This window comes from Cibotium barometz, chromosome 6, assembly GCF_041138505.1.
Source record: "Cibotium barometz isolate CiBa-2024 chromosome 6, ASM4113850v1, whole genome shotgun sequence".
NCBI lineage: Eukaryota > Viridiplantae > Streptophyta > Polypodiopsida > Cyatheales > Cibotiaceae > Cibotium > Cibotium barometz.
In genome coordinates, this window is record NC_141051.1 from 52,129,825 (window position 1) to 52,154,260 (window position 24,436).

The 24,436-nt window shown below is 48.6% G+C and overlaps 1 protein-coding gene across 2 annotated transcripts in view; it reads right to left on the reverse strand.

Annotated features, from left to right (window-relative positions):
- LOC147637856 (ATP-dependent zinc metalloprotease FTSH 8, mitochondrial-like) overlaps positions 1-24,436 on the reverse strand; it is a 41,286-nt gene that overhangs the window by 1,377 nt on the left and 15,473 nt on the right. For both annotated transcript variants that reach the window (XM_086799699.1, XM_086799700.1), the window contains 3 exons: positions 23,550-23,689; positions 22,960-23,436; positions 22,066-22,833 (listed from right to left, as the gene is read on the reverse strand). In XM_086799699.1, coding sequence (XP_086655825.1) covers positions 22,066-22,833; positions 22,960-23,436; positions 23,550-23,689 — 1,385 coding nt within the window. The remainder of the gene's footprint in view (positions 1-22,065; positions 22,834-22,959; positions 23,437-23,549; positions 23,690-24,436) is intronic.

The window sequence follows — 24,436 nt, forward strand, 5'->3', positions numbered from 1 at the left end:
ACCCTAAGCAAATAGAGTATTTTAGAAAATGGATCTTTACACAGAAATATATCACTAAGACCTTTTTTACAAAGGTGGACCGAATAGAAGGCACAAAACCTCTAACACTGCAGTTACTAGTCACTTTGGAACTTGGGAGAAATGAGGTACCAAGCAAATCCTTCATGAAATGGTTGTGAAGTTGACAAGGTTGACCAATGGCCCAAGGCATCCGACTACATACTACATTGACGACAGTTAATCAGATCAAGTTCTGCTTGCATGTCAGATTGGTACCAGAGCATCAGGTTACCTTCATGCTAGTGTGCATTTGGGCATCCAAGATACGTGTTTGCATGTTAGGGTTTGCAGGGCAGCCAGTTATGCACTAAGTGAGCGTTAGGACAGCCAAGACAAGCCTACGACTAGAAGGTGTCTAGCATTAGTTGCAAATAGATTAAATCGAGTTTAGATTGGCAAGTCATCATTGCTCTTCATGGATTCCATATGGGAGGAATATAAGCAAAGGCAGACTATCAGAGAGGAACTGTATTGTCGAGGAATGGAAGAGAACAAAGCCTAGATTAGACAGGAACGGGAAGAACACCTACGGGAAATCGAAGCCTGATTTGACTGGATAGCCGAGGAATGTAAAGCCAAATACAAATGCGAGCAAGAGAAGCGTGAGGCCTATTTCAGGAAAAAGGCAAAGCGATTGGGCCAAGATGAAATAAAGCTCCAAGCACAAGGTGCAGCATAGACAAACGCAAAGCCCATACACATAAAAGTGGAGACTTCAGCCACTAGTTGAATGTGACATGCAGCAGCTTGGAGATAGAATCGTTACTTGGTTGGAACAAGATTCAACATTCACAAATTGACGATTTGCACAGAAGAGAGAGAGAGAGAGAGAGACAGAGGGAGGGAATGTCATGTGCACAGTGTGTATCCACCGTGTGCTACACGCACGCAAGACTAGCTTCGAGGTTTGGGGAAGCTTGGAGCTAGGCAGGCTGATTGGCGAGTTGAGTTAGGGATAGACTAACGGGCGGGCGCCCAAGTATGGACGGGCGGGCGCCCCAGTGTGGACGCCCGATGACCGGCCAAGAGCCTATAAAAGGGTGGCCAAGGTTAGTCATTAGTCATATAGAGTCTCGCGAGATTTGTGAGAGCTCTATGGTCTGGAGCCTGGATCTAGTGCAGACGTGCACCTACTTTACGCAGCCGAGGCCGGCAGCAATCTCGAGGCCTGCGACAGTAGCTTCGTGGCGGTATGGGACGTCACGAGGTGGAGATTGGTCGGTACGTCAACCTAGTTAGCTCAGCTCGTGGCTCGGTGGGGATAACCAAGACTGTGGGCTTGCCCACGACTGTCATGGTTGGGAGGTGAGTCAGGCCTGCACCCCCTTCTTGTTTATTTGTTTGTTTGCAGGTTTCGAGTCTCGAACCAGGAGCGTTCTACGAGGAGATCCGGTGGGGTTTTGACAGTGGTATCAGAGCATGCCTCGTGAACGAGCAAGTCGGTGGGTAGAGAAGATGAGGTCGAAGAAAGGTATGTGTTCAAGAAGCTTGCTGTTTTGTTTAAGCATGCTGCTGTTTTTTCAGATAGTATGTGCTTTTTCATCAAAGAACCCGTGATGGAGAAGGTGGTCTAGTAGGGTTGATTTGTTTTGCAAGAAGAAGGCTAGATTCAGTGTTTGTGCAATCGCATGAACAAATTGTGAGAGAAAACAGAAAAACAAACATGTTTGTTTTTTGTTGAACGCGAGAGAGAGAGCGAGTGAGAGATGCGAACGATGGGGATCGTTGGCGGTGCTGGTCGAGTACTGCTGGCCGGGTACAAGAGTTGCTACCGGCTCTTGTAGGCGCAAGCGCAGAGATGGCTGGCTATGCAGGTGACTAGGCTTACGTGGGCTGCCTTGCTGGCAGGCGCCCAAGCCTACGCAGGCAGGCGCCCAGGCCAGGTTGGCAGCCGGCCAGGCCTACGTTGGCTGGCGGCCAGGCCTGCGCAAGCGGCCAAGCCTAGACGAAGGCTGGCGCAGGTGACTATGGACACCCGACAGCAACGCAGGTAACGGCAGCAAGGCGAAGCCGGCGGCTCTATTTCCAAAAAAAAAAACTAGAAAAAGCATTCAAGCGCCGAATTGAGCTTTTGTTTTTTTCTTTTAACAAAAAAAAAACAAAACAAAACAAAACATACGCTTGCTTTCGTTTTTTTTATGGATTAAACTTTTTTTTTTTTAGAGTTTCAAGACCCATCTAAGGTTTAAAGGTGTGTTTTTTTTAAGAAAGCAAAATATATATATATATATAACACAAAAGCAAAAGCTTAAGTTGCTTTTGGGGAAGGTGGAAGGATCTAGAGACATCAAGTCTGCTTCTCGAGGAAGAAACAAGGAAGCTACTCCTAGGTCTGCTCTTTTAGATGCAGCTTCTTCGGGACAGGTAAGGGAAAAGAAGACAAAAAAGCCTACATCAACCGGCAAGATTTACTTCAAGCCGAGAGAGAGAGGTGTCAAGTTCGATGCTTTCTATGGAAAGCGGGACACACTAAAAGCATTATCTTTTGTTAAGCTGTTTGAGGCCGCCTTTGGAGGAGTGGACCAAAGCTGAAAAAGAATTCTTTGAAGCATTGAAATTTTATGCTAGGAAAGGACCGATGTTGATTATTCATGATTTGTCAAAGCCTTTTATGGATGAATATGATGCCTCAAGAGATTGCATTGGAACAAATTGTAGAATGAAGACTTGGTGACTCCTTATGTCACCAAGGAGGGTTTTTCTTATGATGCAAACCCATATATGTGTAACAAAGGATTTGAGGCCTAGACTGATGACAGAGTGCCATGCTCCACCCTACATGGAGTATAGAGACATCTTGACTACAACTCAAGCCTTGGAGAGCTACTTCTATTGGCCTAGCATGAGGAAGGACATTGAGCTATATGCTCGAGAATGTCTGGTTTGTCAAATGGTCAAGTTTGACCGACAAAAGCCACTATTGTAACCATTACCAATTCCGAATGTTCCATGGAGGAGTATTGCTATGGAATATATTTTTGAATTGCCAAAGTCAAGGTATGGGAATCATGGTATATGGACCTTTTCAGATTACCAAGAAGATTAACCATGTATGTTATCAGTTGGACCTAACCATGTATGTTATCAGTTGGACCTTCCAAATCATTGGAGGATACACAATGCCTTCCACCATACACAGGATTACTCCCAAAGGAGCCTATATTGGAGGATCCACCAAAGGTGGAAGAGCCAAAACAGATCGTGTTTCATAAAAAGAGAAAAGACAATGGTCAAAAAGTTCCTCTTGAAATTCGAGAATTTTCGCTATTGAATACGAATGGGATGCCAGAGTACTTCAAGGATTATCCAGATATACTTTGAGCTTTTGAGAAACCAGTTGGTCCAGATATATTTAAAGTACAGGCATAGACGTCTTGCGAACAAGACAGATTCAATAGGGAGGGATTGTACCCCTAGCCCTCTTCATTGTGTATATATATATATATATATATATATATTGGAATGGAATTGATCATTATTTTGCTTATATAATAGTTATTTGGACATGCTCTAGTTTAGGTGGCAACAACGCCAAATAACCCAAGGAGCAAGATTTGTATTTGGGTGGCAACGATGCCATATGACCCATTGGACGGCCTTTCGTGCCAGATATGTTGGAGTTCATAGTCGGGCGGTCATTGCGATCAGATAGCCCACATGACTATTGATGAACAGTCGGGTGATCAAGGCGACTAGATAGACCAGATGACTATATTGGATTTCATAGTCAGCCGGTCAATGCAACCAAAGAGCCCAGATGACTATTGATGAACAGTCAGGCGGTCAATGTAACCAAATAGCCTAGATGGCTACTGGATTTCATAGTTAGGCGGTCAGTGCGACCAGATAGCCCACATGACTATTGATGAATACTCCAGTGGTCCTATTGATCAGATGGCGTTAAGGATTGACTGAATGCTTTCCTTCAAGAGTCAAATAGCTCAACACTAGTTTCCGATGAAACCAGACAAGACAATCCATGAACAAGAGGATCATTACTTGTGTACTACATACTGATGTATGTTTGAATTTCTATGACTTTGTGTGCTGTTTTTGATGCGTGGACAAAGCTGGGATTTATGGCATGTGATAGTCCACTGGGCTCCAGACTACCTGGCTAGTACCTAGAATACCCAGTAGACGCGAATGATGCATACCTATTTGTTGACTAGCTTTTGCAGGAGATATGTATACATTTATTTTATCTAACACGTGTGACACGCCATGAACAAATAGAGATGTTGCCAGATCCGCAGATGACACCACAAATATGAAGAAAGACCAGATACACAAGCTCACCAGATGGGGCTAGTACTTGGAACATATGGAAATACTTGGAACACTTACAGTTCGAGGACAACTGCGATATAAGAGGGATGGAATGTAACTACTTGGCCCTCCTAGCTCTTTTAATGTGATGGAACCCGTGCCCGGACACTGGATAGGTAGATGAAGGCATGGGAACAAGGACCATGAAGTTAACACATGAAAAAGAACCAGTTTTGGTCAAAAAGAAAAGAAAAGTAAAAAGTCAAATTGGGTTGGCCGCGAGCCAAGAGCACCACTGGCAAGAGGAGACTGAGCTGCACCAAAAAGCTTAAAGCCGCTTTTTCAAAAAGCAGCTCTAGCCTCTAGGGCCGAAAAGCAAGGCCCTAAAGCCAGAAAGCAAAACAAAAGAACTTTGACAAAAGATGAGTAATACGTTATTATTAAAAGATAAAAGAAGAAACGCAAAAGAGGAAAAAAAAAAGCTTGACTAGCTTTGGCAAAAAGCAAGGCTCTCCTCAGGTATAAAACAAGCATGAGTCCTTCTCTTCTCATCAACAAGATTATCAGAGATCGGAGCACATCATCACTATCATCTTCAAAAGCACGGTGGTCGTCGTCATCATCATCATCGTTGAGCCCTGAGACTCCATCGGCACCCCGCTGCCTTTGTGCCGCCTGACCTGCAGGTCGCCTATGCCACCTAGCACAGCCAACGCCACCAGCCACCTTGCACCGCCAGTTGCTTGGTAGCTGTGGCTGTTTGCCACCGCCAACCACCAACTACGCCTGATCTGCTGCTGCCACCTGTGCACCACCTTTGCCGCTGCCTGCACCTTGCAGTTGTGCACCGCCGCCAGCCTGTCTCCACCAGAGCTAGTGCCAGCCAGCGCTGCCATCATTGCCAGCCGACGCTGCCATGCTGCCTGAACCGCTATTGTACGCCTACCTGGCCGTCAGTAGCTCTGCACCTATTTAACACCGTCACCTGACCTGAACCGACTGAATTGAGTTGTACAAACTGTTATGTGCCATATCTTACTACTGCTAACATGACCCTACTCCGTCATCACATGGACTAGCTCCAATTCATACTCAATTGTACGGACGCTACTTGTGGATTGTTTACTACTCCAGATTGGGCAACAAACTTGCTCGCTAAGCATCATAAGCTTGATTGTCAACTCTTGTCTCTATGTACCTCCTGTACAAGCCTGGGGATATTTTGGATTTGGGATATTGGATCTGGTACTAGCCCGGTGAGAGATTCTTGTGGGTCATCTCCGTGGTGTGCTCAACATCAGAGATCTCGTGCCTCGACAGCAAATTAGACTTGGGTTTCTACTTCGGCATATTTGTTTGCTTTTGTATTCATCGATGTATTGATCGTGGCTTGCGAGCCCGTGGATTGTTCCTGAATAAATTCCTGAAAGGGGGCGAGGCCTGTTCCCTGCTCAATGTGTGTGTACTATGCAAAGTTCTCTAAACCCTTCTCTCTCTCCCTCTCTCTATCTCCTCTCTCTATATTTCTATCTCTTGGATAAGTGGTTGAATCTGTCACGGCACACCTTGCGGGGCTTACAAAAAAGAAGAAGAAGAAAGAAAGAAAGACACAGAGAAGAGTACACCAAATTGGATCCCAAATAACCCTCCGAACGGCCTCCATCGTGAAGTGTATTTGCTTTATTGCTAAATGTGCTTTATTGCTAAATGTGTATTGTGACTAGAACGGAGAATGTGGTAGAGGTATGGTAATGGTGTGGTATGACAACTCATTTTCATTGACCATGCCAGTATGGGTCTACCAATTACCGGCTTTACAACCCAATATTTTGCGTAGTATGGGACACACACAGTAGTGGTCTTACTGCATGATAGTATTGTGACCGAAAGACTTCATACTTTGATAAGTTCATTAGAACTGTGTTGTTGTATACGACTTTCTCACTATGTGTATGCATTGGACTGACATCTATGGCTATTGGTTTATGCTTATGCATGGGATTGATGCCTGTCATGTGATATTGTGGACATGATCTTATGTTGCGACTTCACATGTTCATGCTCGACATGTCATGTTTGGGATTATTAGATGTTCCACTGGGAATTGATGTGTTTATGCCCGGAATATTCCGTTGGGACTTGTGTCTATGTGTACATGCCTGGAAACACCTGGAGGAATGGCTTTCCACTGGGACTTGTGCCTATGTGTATTGGTACCTCCTGTACTTTCCTGGAAACGTCAACGCACCTGGGTCTAGTACTTCGTGTACTTGCCTAGAAACATCCTTTGTCATAGCTTCGTGAATGGGGACTTGGTTCGTTAAGTACATGTGTGTCTTCCTGCAAGGCCAATTGGCAAGGGATACCACCTCATCTAGTCCATGATATGTGATGGAGGAAGGATACTCTAGGGACTTGTGCCTGAGCACTCTTTTTATACATTGTTTGATATATTGTTCTCATGTAGTGGTTTTACGTTGCATACTTGAGTTTGGATATGGAGTTTCCTTGTGGACATACTTTGGTTATGGACATCCATTGGTTATGGAGCTTCTTTATGGACAGACAGACTTCCTTGGGATTATGGATCTTCTCCATGCATTGTTGGACTTCCTTATGGAAGTATGGTATACATGACACGTGCACACCCATGCCATGGCTTAACCTTCAGCATGAACATCATTAATCCCTGATTGAGTCAGCATTAGCATTAACATCATCATCATCATCATCAACCGCAGTATGGAGGGTCTGGATGACCAGTCGACAGCCAGCCAGGCTGTCATATAGCAATCGGCAGCCTTCAAGTGGGTCCAACAAGCATGCGGCAACATTGGTTGAAAGCCAGCATCGGTTTGGGCAGCATCCAATTAAAGCACAGCATTTAATGCATGCCGACAACACTACTGTTGGCCGACCTGTGCCTCAGCATCATATATATAAGCATTCAGTTGTTCACAGATCTTATCTCAATTGTAATCATTTGCATCATTAATATAGTTGCATTGCATTCATCTAAATTCATCATTAATATAGTTGCATTGCATTCATCTTAATATAGTTAATTAAGGCTATGATTACTACGATCAACCCTCATCATGCAACATCGGTATCAAAGCATCTAGGGTAACCAGCCTCAGTGCAATCCAGAGCATATAGTACCTTCAGATGATGAGAATATTGTGTTTCAAGAATATCGTGTTTCCCTATCCCGGATTTATGCCAGACTAGCTAGAACACATGGTCCTTCTAGTAAGCCACTCCCACCCAACCTTCATCGCGCATCGGGTCAGCTCCCGTCTTCACCCATGCTACTTTTCACCTTAGCTTCCGCTTTGGCCAGATGTATTCCATTCATTGATTAAGAATAAGATGCTAATTAATGAAAATGATTTAAGGCAAAGGAGAGAAGAGAGAGACTGTTGGTGTAGAGTTTTCTTTGTATTATGGTACAGAAGGTGACATAAATTACCGTACATATGCAAGGCCCTTGGTCTGCCCAATAGGATGACCTCTGACCTTCTACATGCTTTATACTAACTTCTATGCTTCTTCAAAAGGTTATCCCTAATGCAAATGATGTCTTATGCTTCTATAGGCTTGGATAGAGCTGGCCGCCAGAAGAAAGGGCTGTCTGCCTGTTTATCTGTCCACGACCTGATAAATTTAGCATTAAATGCTATCTCATTCACACATGTGGCTTTGATGCTATCCATGCTGCCAACTAGCTGCCCATACTGCTGTCGACTGCACCTATGACCATAACCTAGCTTGGCTAATGTCCTAAATGCTGTCTAACCCAAGGAATATGCTGAATATGCTCAATGGCAAAGGCGTGCACGTGACAGTTGGAGACCCGATCCCATGTGAAGTTTAATTCGCTTTGAGGAAAGAGGAGAGTCTAGAAAAACTAATAGTTTTCAAATGGACTAGACAAGAACCTCTCGAATCTAGTCGTATGACATGAGTCTACACTGGTGACACTGGAGTCAATCTTTTGGAGCTTGTAGCATTTCATCGGCTCGTGATTACTGACAAGGCACATACAGTTTGGTATGATATACTAAACTGTGCAGCGATACAGTGCCACTATAGTTCAAAGGTTACTTTGAGATTGTCCTCTGCAGTCCAGAGTGGTACAGAATTTGCATTCCACTTCTTTAACTGGGTATTCAATTCTAGTTTTAGGGAATCGGATTAGTTGATGAGTCACCTCTTAGGGATTATGTAAATCCAATAGCCTAGATATAGTTCCAAGCTGGCTTAGGTAAGGGCTAGGAAACTTCAGTAGATGCTATGTTGGGGATTACGAATTCTAGGTTAGTTTTCACCAATTTGGATTCACGAGGACGTGAATCTAATAGAAGGTGGAGATAATGTTATGTCCCAAACTGGGTGCGCTGGTGGTATGGTACGCCAAGGCATGGCTGTTGGAGCCTGGCTGATTCATGGCAATTCGACCTCAGGCTCGGGGGTGGCTCTGGAATGGATCTAAAAACTGATGGCCGACTAGCCAATCGGATTCCTATATAAAGGGAGGCCAGGGGACATTTGTAAGCATTCAGCAACAAGGATTGCACAGTCAAGACTAAGGACTCCAGAGCCAAGACCAAGGGCAGAAGCCAAGGCATCTGGATCAGTAAGATCAGCTGGGGAACATCACAACATTAACTTTTTGTATGCATTGCAGCTAGTTTACATAGCATGCCAGATCAGATATTACTGCTGGGATGATCAATATGGCAATATACAGTGTATTAGGGTTTCACATCTCTCTCTCTCTCTCTCTCTCTCTCTCTCTCTCTCTCATCTATGTATCACATATTACACCCCCATTATGGTACTGGTTGGAGCTAGACAGATCTGCATTGCATTCTTGTATACCCTGCGCATATAGGTTGCATACTGAGCCTCTAGCAGTAGTGCTCCATCCATCACACCCCCCCACTAGCTCAGTACTTTCATACTTTATTTCATGTTCATTTTGTCCTTTTTTTTTATGGACATCCAGAAGACATTGACAGTTGTACATTGATTTGTCTCATAGGTCGAGTTCGGCCTCTAGTAGACGTTAATACAGCTTTCTTTCTTTCTTTCGACCAGTGATTGAGCGGCATTGCACCTAGCCCCAGAGTATAGCCGCACCAGAGGTACACTGATTGATCGGGCTATAGAGCTAGGGCGGTCCAAGCACCCCAAGATGAGAGGCCCATCTCGACACCGGCGGAGACAACAACAGAGGATCAGGACCATACTAGCACAGCATGGGAGACGTCCAATCAGAGTACTCACCATGGAGGACATTGAGGATATCCGCCATCGACCGATGAGAGACATCTTTGGATAGTGATGTATATGATGCTTACCTTTGTTGCGGGAGTTTTCCTTCCCAGATGCTATCCATTAGGAGCTCCTAGTACCTTACTTTTCCTCATAGTTGTTGTTTCAGTTTCAGTTAGTTGTTTAGTTGTTTTAGCTTTTCTTATACAGACATTGTATCAGATCCACCAATTGTTGTAACCTTTTTGGTCTCATAGGTCATTTTGGCCTTTTGAGGACGTTAATAGATCATTTCATTTCATCATCTCTCTCTCTCTCTCTCTCTCTCTCTCTCTCTCTCTCTCTCGACTGGCAGAGCAGCACAGATCCCCCGAGAGGAGAGGGTATGCAGATTGTGAAGAGAGGAGGTGGAGAGTGAGAAGCATTATGTATGCAGATGCAGAGCATATACAGCTATTAGAGAGAGAGATCCCATTTTATTAAGAGAGCCCACATTCCCTACGCCAGATCTTTGAGGCAGCAGACCAACGCATACTAGGGAGATTCATTCTAGACATACAGCGTCACAGAGAGACATCATTACAGGCTGAGACAGCTCCAGAGGGGGGATGACAGACACAGATTACTACATTTTTTCAGAGATCCACCCCACTCCCAGCCCCTACACAACAGGGAATTACTCTCCAGAGAGCAGACACTCAGAGCCCGCAGGAGACATAGGACACCTGGCTTTCGAACACCATGCCTATACCAGAGAGAGATGACAGAGATCAGAGCTCAGTTTCACAAAGGGTGCGGAGTGACTGGCTCGCTTTTCAGAGCATACCCAGGCATGTTCTTCAGGGAGCTGTGGACACGCCCTTCATTAGTGAGAGGAACAGAGTATTAAGACACAACCTATGGCAGCTCTATACACGAGAGACATGGATATCGCCTGCACAACCTCTTCCATCGAAGATGCTATACTATAGAGATCACTTCATGAGTATCACTGATGATGGATTTATAGAGAGGCCTAGATACATGGAGGGCTATTTACCACACGGCTCCCGAGTAGCTATTGGTCAGCTTAGAGTCTCATCACATCGATTGGAGATCGAGACTGGCAGAGCAGCACGTATCCCCCGAGAGGAGAGGGTATGCAGATTGTGCAGAGAGGAGGTGGAGAGTGAGGAGCATTATGTATGCAGATGCAGAGCATATACAGCCATCAGAGAGAGAGATCCCATTTTATTCAGAGAGCCACATTCCCTACGCCAGATCTTTGAGGCAACAGACCAACGCATACTGGGGAGATTCATTCTAGACATACAGCGTCACAGAGAGACATCATTACAGGCTCAGACAGCTCCAGAGGGGGGACGACAGACACAGATTACTACATTTTTTCAGAGATCCACCCCACTCCCAGCCCCTACACAACAAGGAATTACTCTCCAGAGAGGAGAGACACTCAGAGCCCGATATAGGACACCTGGCTTTCGGACACCACGCCTATACCAGAGAGAGATGACAAAGATCAGAGCTCAGTTTCACAGAGAGGGTGCGGAGCGACTAGGTCGCTTCAGAGTAGACCCAGGCATGTTCTTTAGGGAGCTGTGGACACCCCCTTCATTAGTGAGAGAAACAGAGTATTAAGACAGGACCTATGGCAGCTCTATACACGAGAGACATGGATATCGCCTACACAGCCTCTTCCACCGAAGATGCTATACTACAGAGATCACTTCATGAGTATCACTGATGATGGATTTATAGAGAGGCCTAGATACATGGAGGGCTTTTTACCACACAGCCCCCGAGTAGCTATTGGTCAGCTTTTTTTTTTTCCGAGAAAAGATCCTTTCATTAGTTATATAAAAAACGCCCGTAGGGCTACAAAAGATCTCGCCTGCTCATAAGAGAGACAGAGCAGTGAATACAGCATGGCAGCCCGGGAGACTCTCCCTAGGTGCTGCAAAATACAAGCATCAGTACAAAGAACTGAGACGCTAAATCATACAATAGGGGGGGGAAGAGCCAAACAGGTGGCCTGTAGTGCCAACGGGGGGATCCCGTGTGTAAGGTGTAGAAAGGGCCACAGCGCCAAGTGGTGTGAAAGGCCTGGCGCCGTAAGATCGCCTCATCCGAGTCTCCCCGGATGCGGTCGTACTGTCCTCGCAGGGTGTGGATCAACTCCTGCCAAATCCCCCGTACAGTCTCTGCTGGTGGCTCCAATCTCCCCTCAAAGGCCGTAAAGCACCGGGCCCTCCAGGTGAACCAGATGGTGAGGCTGCTGAGGAGCTCCCATCGTAAATCCCTCTCCTGTGTCCAGCTGGCGACGAGAAATCCGGTGCCGGAACCAAGCGAGGCTGGCCCCTAATAAATCTAATGGCCTGACTGCCCTGCTCCATCTCATAGCCCATAGCAGGCCCTGACGAAGTCGACCAAGCAGCGGCACCCCACGTAAACATACCCTCTGGAGAGAGGGGGGCCAGAATACACAGCATCCGCAGCCAAATCTGCTGCGCCTGAGGGCAATCCCAAAGGCAATGTCTCTCTGTCTCCATAGGGTGGCCGCATCGGACGCAGGCCGCCGAAAGACCGCTGTAAACAAGCCAAGTACCAACTGCTGAGCCCCTGTGGGCGACCAGCCACTAAAAAGTCGAGATCCTGCGGGCCTGTCGACTAGCCCAGAGCCGAGCCCAAAAATCCTCCAGGAACTCCTGTGAGAGTCCCTGTAGTCGCCAATGCCCCGCTGCCGCTGGAGAGACCGTCCTCCTCGCCGTCAAAACATGTCGCCCCAGCCGAACAGTATACTGGAAAAAGGTGATCTCTGTGGCCTCAAGGGATGCATAAGGATCATGCCACTCGTACTCCCCGGGGTCCCACTGTAGCCGGGCCAAGGGGCGCGCTGCATATGCCCATATGCGCCAATCCGGGAGCACATCAGCAGGGTCGGGGTCAATATGCCACTTCCGAGAAGCGGCGGCCACTACCCGAATCCTCTGAAAGGTGCACTCTGCAACCAAAGGCGACTCCACCTCCACTCTCTGGAGTCTGCCCTCATCCTGAATCTCATAGTAGAGGCAACTGCCATCCTCAGTGCAAGCTCTGACAGCAATCAGGATCTCCAACTGTGTAAAGGCTCCCATCCACCGTGGGGCCACTGGCTCGAGAGGCGTGAACCACTCCTCTGTGAGTGCCTCCTGAATATCATCCCTCATAATCAACCCCCCTCTGAAGTGACTCAGCCTCTCCACCTGGATCTCCTCTGGTAGACTACAGAAGGCTTGCCAGTCTCCAAAACTACGAGCTGGGCCTGCCGCTAAAGGCCCCCAGGCTAGTCGAGGCCGAGAACCCAGCATATGACCCTGCTCTGTGCGAACCGCTGGGCTCCAGATGAGCGGCTGTCTGGCCCGCTCCTCAACACAAGAAGGAGGTCGCTGAGAGAGCCTCGGTCTCAGCAGCTCCCAAGCTCTCAGGATACTCAAAGCAAATCTGTCCTCCCATCCTCTACTGAGGCCTGTCCTCCTCATCTCTATAAAGATCCAGCGAATCTCTGGTGCCCAAGTGCCCCCTGCTGGGGGCGCCCGAGCCTGCAGCCGCTGCAAGAGTAGCTCTTTCCAAGGCTCAGCGCCTGGAAGCAACCCCCGAACGATAAGCTTCCCCAATAAAGCTCTACTCTGATCGACTGGATCTATAATGCCCAAACCTCCCTGAGCCAGCGGAAGTGTAATAACTGCCCATGCAATCTTTGCCCGAGCTGGCTGACCGTCCCGCCCAGACCACAGAAAGTTCCTGATCAGCCTCTGTACCTGGCTGATGCAAGAGCTCGAGAAGATCCAGCAAGACGTAATGTACCACATGGTCGCTAACAGCACCTGATTTGCCACCACCACCCTCCCAGCCAAGGATAGTCGAGCTGTACTCCAATACAAAAGCTTCTTCCGAATGCTCAGAAGAAGCGGGGCAATCTGCTGCTCAGGTGACAAATCTAGGCCAATCTGGCATCCCAAATACCGCACTGCTGTGCCTGGAGGAATCCATCTAAAACCGGGGTCCGGGCTCCATGCCGGAGTGGGAGCACTACTGATCCAAAAGGCCACTGTCTTGCGCCAATTGATCAATGCTCCCGAAGCTGCACTAAAAACCTGGAGCGACTGCTCTGCCCGAAGAAGATTGGCCTCTTGGCCATGCAAAAAATAAGCCCGTGTCGTCTGCAAACTCAGCATCAAGCAGGTCCTCCCCCCCGGACTTGGAGCTGAAGTCCTCTCAAACCGACCTCCTCTGCCGTCAAATACATGCTCATAGCCTCCGCAAAGAAGAGAAAAAGAAAAGGGGCGAGGGGACACCCCTGACGGACTGATCTGGTCAGCTCAAAACTCGGCCCCCGTCCTCCTGCAATCAACACCTGGCTGCGAGCTGTGGAATACAGAGCCGCCACCCCTCTGATCCATCTTGGCTCAAAGCCCAGGCGAAGCATAGTGCCCTCTAAGAAACCCCAATCAACTCTATCGTATGCCTTCTCAAAATCGAGAAGCATCACGACCAAGTCCTCACCAAGAAATCTAGCTCGGGCCATCGCCTCCCAGAAAGTAAAGATGTTATCAAGGATACTGCGCTCCTTGACAAATCCTGCCTGAGTAGCATGAATCAACTCTCCCAGGAACGGCTGGATCCTCAAACTCAAGGCCTTTGCTAAGACCTTGTAGACAGTATTGAGGATCGTAATAGGCCTCCAATGCCTAATATCATCTGATACTCCCTCCCCCTTGGGGATAAGATAGATCAAGCCCTCTGAAAAGCTCTGCGGCATCACCCCAGTGTCCAAAACATGCTGAAAGCCCCTGCGGAGGCCTGGCCCCAAAAGGTCCCACTAGCGCATAAAAAAGGCCGGCGTCAGTCCGTCCTCCCCTGGGCAACTATGTCACGGAAGGACCCTCAAGGCCTCGGCAAGCTCAATCTCTGACAGAGGCGCACCTAGAACTGTACGCATACGGTCTGTGACCCTCCTCTGCACATGGGCCCACACAGTCTGTCTGCAAACATCTCGATCCTCAGTGGCAAGCTCCGCTGAAAGCAGGTCTCTATAGAATGCAGTGGCAATGGCTCTGATCTCCCCGAGCTCAGTAGCTACCGATCCATCCGGTCTACCAAGCTGGCGGACTCCTGCTCGCGCATGATGGGGCCCAGTGATCTCAAAAAACTCTCCAGTCACTCTATCACCAAGCTGCGTCCACTGAGAGGCCTGACGACGATAGTAAAACTCATGTCTCTGCTCCTCTACCTCTCGAACCTCCTGGCGTGCCTGGCTCAGCTGGGACGCCACCCACTCACATGCAGGCTGCTGCTCCTGAAGGCGCTGTAGCGAAGCAAGGCTGCATCTCAGCCGATGCTCCCGCTCGTGAATCTCTCCCAACCGTGTCAAAGCTGCAGCGTAGAGAAAAGAGCTAGGATCGATGAGTCCCTGGGCACACTGGCCCGCTGCATCCTGGTCAGAGCACTGACTATCATGCCAGATCCTCTCAATGTCCTCAGCGAGACTGGGATCTGTAAGTACCCTCTCTGGGATCCTCAACTGCAAGCTGGGCTCCCGTGTCCTCTCCTCCAATGTCAAGATAACTGGCGCATGATCTGAAAATGAGGTGCCAGCGAGAATGCCGACGGAGCCCCCTCGCTCCCCTAACCAGTCGCCCACATAAAAGCGATCAATCCGTGATAGATTAGTCCCTCCCTGCCGGCGATCCGACCGGGAGAAACTAAGACTGTCCTGAGACCGGGAGAAAGCCCCATGCTGCCATGCATCAGTGATCCTCAGTGACATGCACAACCGGTCCCAAGCTGCAAGCTCCGTGCCGTGCACTGTAACATGACTGCCTCCCACCCTATCTGCCGGGTCCTCAAGCATGTTGAAGTCTCCCCCGACACACCAATGTGCGGCCTCTGGCAATGCATCCGTAACCTGGGTCCAGAACTCTGCTCTGGCACTAGCATGATTGGGCGCATAGACGTTGAGCACGCCCAATAGCTCATCATGCATCCTCAGAATGACATACTGTGCTCTACCAGGCACAATGATCCCTCGATCCACAATGGCCTGCCGCCATACATCTGCAATGACCATGCATACTCCTCCCTGTCCACCCAAAGGACCAAACCCTGCAGACCAAAAAGTGTCCCATCTACCAGGCATCACCGAACCATATCTCCGGATCCTGCTCTCACCCAAGTGGTGCTCCTGCATCATCAAAATATCAATGCTGCCACCAACCAGGCATCTCTGAAGCTCCTGCCTCAAGCAACCACGATAGCGTATAAAATGTGCTCCGCCAAGGCCCTGTACATTCCATGAGATGATCCTCATGGATGCCCTGCTGAGGTGGATGCTGTCTCAGCCGTACGGCGGGCCTTCGCAAGCGGCTTGGATGGAGAGTAGTCCCCATCCGAGCGGCTGCGAATCTGCCCACCCGGTGTGCTGTAAGAATCCCGGATCAGGCGCCAGTGGGGCTGTGGCCCATGGCGACTACCTCCCGCTCTGACAAAGCAACCTCGTGTATACACACATATCCAGGGTCGCGTGCTAAGTCTGCCACTATGCGAACGACCAAATGCCGAATCCCTGAGGTATCCACACTCCCGGGATCCAAAAAAAATGAGCCAACTCCCAAAGTCGGCCTATCACATCTGTCACCTCCAGATCGCTCATGTGATGAAAAAATTAAATTCCTGAGTCTTCAAAGTGCTGAGAGCGAGCTCTAGAGTCCACTCCCGGTCGCAAGGGCCACATAGAGGAAACGAGAAGGCCACCGCTGAGTCTAGTGCCTCCTCCCCGCGGGCCGGAGGTATCACTACATGAACTCGGATGGGTGCTGACTCATGGGGGCCCTCTGCTCCAAAAAGCCGTGTGAAGGTATAATCAAAAGCCTCCGAGCGCTGTCTAATGCCAAGGCGACTCAGCCGACTGCGGATAGATGAAATCCGTGAAGCCCTAATCGGCATAGGTCTCCTCTGTGATGCTCGAGCGAGGTCAGTGCTCAGCGCTCTCCGGATTGCAGGTGAACGCCAGGGAACTGCCAGGGCCTCCCGGGAAGGTGAGGCGGGCGGAGGGGGAGGAGGGGGAGGCGAGGGGGGTGGAGAGGGAGCCGCTGCCGAAACCGGAGCGGAGGCGGGAGGAGGCGATGGTGGAAGCGAGGCGGGAGAAAAGCTGTTCCTCACGGGAACCCAGTGAGGCTGAGACTGTGGCTGCTGCTGCAGCGGTCTCTGGACGTGCTGCTGTGGCTGTCTCCCTCGGCGGCGCCCCTGTCCAGGCTGCCACTCCAAGGCCTCTGTGGCCTGAGCAGGTGTCCCGGAGGCAGCCTGCCGAGCCAAATCTGTGGGCGGGCCATCAGTAGCCTGCTGTGGTGAGGGTCGGGGTCTCCTGCGAGGGCAGGCCTTGGCCAGATGGCCGACCTGTCTGCAAATGAAGCACTGATTCGAGAGCCCCAAGAACTCCACTCTCTGATCTATCCATCCCCCCCCTATCCTAGGTAGCTGAATGACCTTAGGAAGGGAGGAGATGTCAGACACCAATACTCTGACCGAAGGTAGCCCAGCTGCTCTGGCCACCACTGAAGCAGCTGAGGGGCCAGTCTCTAGTACCGAGCCCACCAATGCTCCGAGCCTGGGGAGGAGCGGAAGATACTCCCGGCGGAGTCCAGGGAAGCAAACTGTAACATGAAAAAGGCGCTCTCCCTGCTCCGCCGCTGCTGGGTCAAATCCATGCTGCCAAGGTCTGAAGAAAGCCCGAGCACCCCTGATGTCAAGGGGACTCATGGCAAGGACCTTGGCAACACTCTGGGCGGCCTCGAACTCGATCTGGTAATGTCCATGGCCCAATAGCTGTACATCCAGGATCTTGCCCACATCTGCAAGAAGGCGGGCCTGAAGAAGATCCCGGATCTCCCCTCTGCTGGGGTGAGTGCCGACTATACGACAGATGGTGGAATGTGCCTGGAGGCGTTCCACCTCTGCGGCGAGGCTCGCTTCCTCTTCTGGCGAAAGAGAAAGCCTGATGGGGGTATCCTCAGGGGCGGTCGAGGGGGCTGCAGAAGAGTCCCTCTGAGGTGGGGCGGGAGGAGCCTCCATCAGAGTCTGAAGCTGTGGCGAAGGCAGAGCGAATGCGATACCTGCAAGAACCGAGCTGCACGCGAAGGGCGGAGAGGGAAGGCGGGAGGATTAAAAAAAAAGGAAGAAGAGAAAGATCCCCAGGGGGCGGAAAAAACAGCGAGAACCGGGGGGGGGGGGGGGGGGGGGGGGGGGGGGGGGGGGACGAAGAAACGGGTGGGGGGGGGGGGGGGGGAGCAGCGCGAAAGGAGAGGCGGTGGGGGGAGAGAGGGCTGGCGGAGGGGGGGGGGGGGGGACGGGGCGCTGACGAGGGGAGGGGGCGCGAAGGCGAACTGAAGGGGGGGCGCGAAGGCGAACTGAAGGGGGGGGGGGGGGGGGGGGGCGAAGGCGAACTGAAGGGGGCGCGAAGGCGAACTGAAGGGGGGGGGGGGGGGGCGCTTCAGCAAGAGAGAGGGAGAGAAAGCGAGGAGAAGGGGGGGGCGCGATGGCGAGAAGAGGGGGGGGACAAGGCGCGAGGAAGGGATGGCGAGGGGCGAGCAGCGCGAGCAGGGGGGTGACGGCGGGAGCTTCAGCGAGCCAGCTCGGTTGCCTTAGCTATTGGTCAGCTTAGAGTCTCATCACATCGATTGGAGATCGAGACTGGCAGAGCAGCACGGATCCCCCGAGAGGAGAGGGTATGCAGATTGTGCAGAGAGGAGGTGGAGAGTGAGGAGTATTATGTATGCAGATGCAGAGCATATACAGCCATCAGAGAGAGATATCCCATTTTATTCAGAGAGCCACATTCCCTACGCCAGATCTTTGAGGCAGCAGACCAGCACATACTGGGGAGATTCATTCTAGACATACAGCGTCACAGACAGACATCATTACAGGCTCAGACAGCTCCAGAGGGGGGACGACAGACACAGATTACTACATTTTTTCAGAGATCCACCCCACTCCCAGCTCCTACACAGCAGGGAATTACTCTCCAGAGAGGAGAGACACTCAGAGCCCGCAGGAGACATAGGACACCTGGCTTTCGGACACCACGCCTATACCAGAGAGAGATGACAGAGATCAGAGCTCAGCTTCACAGAGAGGGTGCGGAGCGACTGGCTCGCTTCAGAGCAGACCCAGGCATGTTCTTCAGGGTGCGGAGTGACTGGCTCGCTTCAGAGCAGACCCAGGCATGTTCTTCAGAGCAGACCCAGGCATGTTCTTCAGGGAGCTGTGGACACCCCCTTCATTAGCGAGAGGAACAGAGTATTGAGACAGGACCTATGGCAGCTCTATACACGAGAGACATGGATATCGCCTACACAGCCTCTTCCACCGAAGATGCTATACTACAGAGATCACTTCATGAGCATCACTGATGATGGATTTATAGAGAGGCCTAGATACATGGAGGGCTATTTACCACACGGCTCCCGAGTAGCTATTGGTCAGCTTAGAGTCTCATCACATCGATTGGAGATCGAGACTGGCAGAGCAGCATGGATCCCCCGAGAGGAGAGGGTATGCAGATTGTGCAAAGAGGAGGTGGAGAGTGAGGAGCATTATGTACGCAGATGCAGAGCATATACAGCCATCAGAGAGAGAGATCCCATTTTATTCAGAAAGCCACATTCCCTACGCCAGATCTTTGAGGCAACACACCAGCGCATACTGGGGAGATTCATTCTAGACATACAGCGTCACAGAGAGACATCGTTACAGGCTCAGACAGCTCTAGAGGAGGGACGACAGACACAGATTACTACATTTTTTCAGAGATCCACCCCACTCCCAGCCCCTACACAGCAGGGAATTACTCTCCAGAGAGCAGAGACACTCAAAGCCCGCAGGAGACAGAGGACACCTGGCTTTCGGACACCACGCCTATACCACAGAGAGATGACAGAGATCAGAGCTCAGTTTCACAGAGAGGGTGCGGAGCGACTGGCTCGCTTCAGAGCAGACCCAGGCATGTTCTTCAGGGAGCTGTGGACACCCCCTTCATTGATGTATACCATTTTATACCCCCAATATGGTACAGGATGGAGCTAGCTAGGTTGCATATCATGATTGTATACTCCATGCATATAGCTTTGCATTCTCCTAGTAGTAGAGCTCCATCCCCTCCCCCACTCATTGTACTTATTGCACACCTAGATTCAGCTTTTTAGTTCAGTACTTTTTTCATTTTGTTGGGATGACAGAGGATACCCCACACAGGTACACTGATTTGTCTCATAGGCCGAGTTCGGTCTTTTGGAAGACGTTAATAAAATCTCTCTCTCTCTCTCTCTCTCTCTCTCTCTCTCTCTCTCTCTTCGCTCCACGTTCTGCATTTCGCTCCCTTCCAGCATTTCGCCCCCCCCTTTCTCTTCGCTTATCTCTTTCCACCGGCCTTCTCTCTCTTCGCTCCACCCTCTGCATTTCGCTCCCTTTCCCCACCTTTCCCCACCTTTCCCCACCCACCCCTGCATTTCGCTCCCTTTCCCCACCTTTCCCCACCCAGCCTTGCTCAGGCCCCCAAGGCAGCAACATAACTCTCTCCTGCACCTGTAGCTGAGTATCTTGTAGGTCGCATTTTTTGAGTCTCCCCCAAAGGGGAGAGGGTACCCTCGAGGGGGGACTCCTTCTACCAACAGCCCTCTCCTTTATCAACAGCAACACATGGAAAGTAAGAAGTCTTTTGCCTCAGTCACCGCTTCACGATTACCGCCCATTCCTCCGCCCGTGAGCAAGCCGACACCATGGGAAGCCTACCTCTTGCAAGACCTGAAGAAACTCCACGGAGAATTAGCAGCACTGAAACACGAGACTATCAAGAAAGATGAACAAATCAACGAACTGAAAGTGCAAGTGCAAGCCATGAAGACGAAGCAAGAGGAAGCACGAGAAGGACCCATACCTACAACACTACAAACAGAAATGACAAACCATGTTTCAAAGGTAAATTCAGTTAACTCACAAGATTTTGTTAAAGAAGTCATATCAGCGGTCAAAGAAAAGGAACGAATGGAAAGTAACAAAAAGGTAATCAGAGTCGGTGGTCTTCCTCAAGGCTGGGATAGGGCAGACATAGCTCAAGAGCTTCGAGAAGACTACATATTAGATACAGATGTACTTACAGCACAACTGAGCAAAGTAGTCCCCTTCGTGGACTTAGGAGACCCTATCTCTATTATAGTAAAGGGTACAGAGGCAAAAGTCTCCTATATGGACAACAATGAGAAAATAGCAGTGATGAAGCAAACAAGGTCTCTCCAAGGGACAAAGGTATGGATAGCTGATGAACTCACCCCGCTACAACTCAAGAACAAATCGGCAGAGCTGAATAAAGTTAAAGAAGCAAGAAAGAATGGCAAATGGGCAATATACAGAGGAGGACAAGCAATCATTAAAGAATTCCGTACCCCGCCCCCCTCAAGAGCAAATCCATCCATGGATGAAATATAGCTATTTTTATTTTGAACCTCAATTTCGAACTAGATGCAATAGAACCCATTGTAATTTAAACTCTTAAGAGTCTTAAGAGTTCATTTTGAGTTATTTTTTTTCCAGTTTTATGCCTCTTTGGCATCGATACCCAGAGTGGAATGTAAATGGATGTACCTGATCTGTCCCATAGGTCGGATTCGGCCTCCCGTGGACGTTAATATAACTTTCTTTCTTTCTTTCTTTCTTTCTCTCTCTCTATTGTGCCTTTGCTAAGTAAGATTCCCACATTTACATCACTGTGGAGAGAACAGCAGCCACTGGTTGGTGAGCTACCAGCAGCGCATGCGCCAAATGAGCTCTAGTGTGGAGAGAATAGCAGCCACTGGTTGGTGAGTGACCAGTGTATGCGCCAGTGAACCCCATCGGTCAAAGCCCTGTAAAACAACCCTTCACTCTTGTGTTATTGTCACGTGTACCCCACACTTGTGTGCAGTTACAGGACAGTACCAGCAAGTGCAAGTTTTGGATAAGTAATGCACTGTGCATCTTTGTGATGCCCTAATCTCAAAAGTTGCCGTAAGAATCAGGCCAAGGCAACACATCAACTTACCCATAGCATAACCATTACTGTCTACAAGGTTATTTCTAAGGTAAGATCTACTACCTTACCTTTGCCTCAAGTTGTGTTCCTACATAACGTTTTTATGATAAAAGTTGGTCTGAGAATCATGTCGGTATGTAGCATATCAATGCATGCAGGCATCTGTAGACAGAAGTGCATAAATAAAAATATATATCACCAATGCACGAAAAGGATAGTGCTAGAACAGATGCTACCTTTACATGCAAAAATCTTTCTCTGTTTTTTATCCTTATGATCTACATGAACTTTATACCGTTAAGTCACCTTAAATTTACTCAAAACTGAGCCTAGAGGAACAGGGAGGGGGGGCAAACCTTGTTCTTTTTTTCAAGACCGCCAATAATCCTGTCAATAGCAGCCTCAAAATGCTCCATACATATTTGTGTCTGTTCATTTCTTGCAGCAAAAAGGGCTGCTTCGTTGCACACATTTGCAATGTCCGCACCAGCAAAGCCTGGTGTGAGGGCTGCTAGTCTTTCAGAATAATAGGATGCCACCTTATCAAGTTTTAACTTCTGCAAATATATTCGAAATATTTGTTCTCTTCCCTTTATGTCTGGTTTATCAATGGCTATTTGCCTGTCAAATCGCCCAGGCCTGAGCAAGGCTTTGTCTAAAATGTCCGGTCTGTTGGTACCACCAAGTACCACCACCCCTGAAGTGGTTCCAAACCCATCCATTTCAACAAGAAGCTGATTCAAAGTGCTTTCTCTTTCATCATTCGCTCCAGCAAAGCCTCCGCGACCTCTGGCTCGGCCAATAGCATCAATTTCATCAATAAAAATGATACTAGGAGCAGCCTGTCTTGCTTGGGCAAACAGATCCCGAACTCTCGAAGGGCCAACACCCACAAACATTTCCATGAAATCAGAGCCACTGATAGATAGAAATGGTACACCAGCTTCTCCTGCTGTTGCCTTAGCAAGAAGAGTCTTCCCAGTGCCTGGTGGACCGACCAAAAGGGCTCCTTTTGGTATCTTGGCACCAAGTTCCTGATACTTCTTGGGATTTTTCAGAAAATGTACAAACTCCATAATTTCCAGCTTTGCTTCATCACATCCAGCAACATCTTTGAAAAATACCTGAGAGACAAAAAAGCACTTCAGAACTGCATGTGCAGTCTTCTTGTAGACACTTTGAACTCAATGTTAACTCTCATGTTAAAAGTAAAGATATCTCTACCACAAAGGATACGAAAGGAATCAAACCTTGTCTTTGGCATTCTTGCTTAGCTTTGTTACGCGTGCCTTTCCAACACTAAATAATCCACGTGCACCACCAAAACCACTACCACCCCCACCCACACCCAAGCCACTCTGCATTCGGCGAGAGAGATAAATGAATCCTGCAATTAGGAGGACTGTCGGAGCCAGCCTCATCAACTCTTGTTGCCAGCCAAGCTCATTTACGAAGATTACAGGAACATAAGCATGAGGATCAATCCCTAAAGACTCTTGGGCTTCTTCAAGCTTCCGCTCAAAAGAGTCTACACTTCCAATATTGAAATGATATCTGTACTGACTATGGCTTGAGCTGTGTCTGGAATCCTGCTGTTCACCATTACTTGTCGCATCTTGAGTAGATGAAGTTTTTATAAAAACCTTTGCCACGCTTTTATTTACAACTTCAATGTGGTCAACCAATCCTGGCTCGAGAAGCTTATTCTTAAACTCCTGGAAGCTGACCTGTAAGAGGGGGAAACATAGCAGAAAAGGTGTAGTTAAAGGCATGAAACAAAGTGGCCATGAAAAAGAAATGATTTCTTCACAATAGTAGATCTTTATATTTCAATTTTCACCTCTTGGGCATCGTTTTGGCGAAGTGAGAGAGTAGCAAGCACAACCATGGTGCCAATGGCCGTAGTAATGAAAGATCTTAGCTGATCTCTTGTCCCTGAATCGTTATTATCATTTTTCTGATCCTCTGATTTTGAATCTTCTGCACAGGGTAAACAACAACAAAAATGTCATGAGAATTTGCCAAAATAACTCACTTCACAACAAACAACTGAATTGTTAACCTTGCTCCATATCAAATCTGCATGAGCCATACCATCATACCCTCAATCTTACAGATTATCAAAATAATGAGAAGAAAAAGCATGCATCAATTTCATCTCAAGCTGTTTGAGTATGACCCCACAAAAAGCGACTGATAAAATCACTAACAAAAGGTTTCTCACATACTCCTCACTAAAGAGATGGCAAATTCTGGGATTTCTGCCACTCCTTGAGATATTATACACAGGTGTATTGTTGCAGTTTTGGAATCAAAAGAAGGAACATGATAACACTTGAAACAATGGCACAACAAAAGAAATCCAGGAAAAAAAAAACAGTAAAGCGACCAAGGCTTTCGAGAACTGAAAGCAAAGAAAGCACCAGTTGCTGCAACAGAAAAGCAATTGTGACTGCGCAGGCAAAAGTTGCTCGACAGATTTCAGAAAATAAGAAGTGACTGAAAAAAATAATTTTCTCATCCATGGCAAGGATGGCATGTTGTGCATACTACTCAAACCATCAGCATCAAACACATATCCAAGCCATGTGCATGAATAACAAACTTGATTCACATGGTATTATCTCCTAGATAAAGCATAGTTATGTGGAACGGGGAAACAGAAACGGAAAAAGAAACCGAAATGGAAATGGAAACGGAAACAGAAACAGAAACAGAAATGGGAAT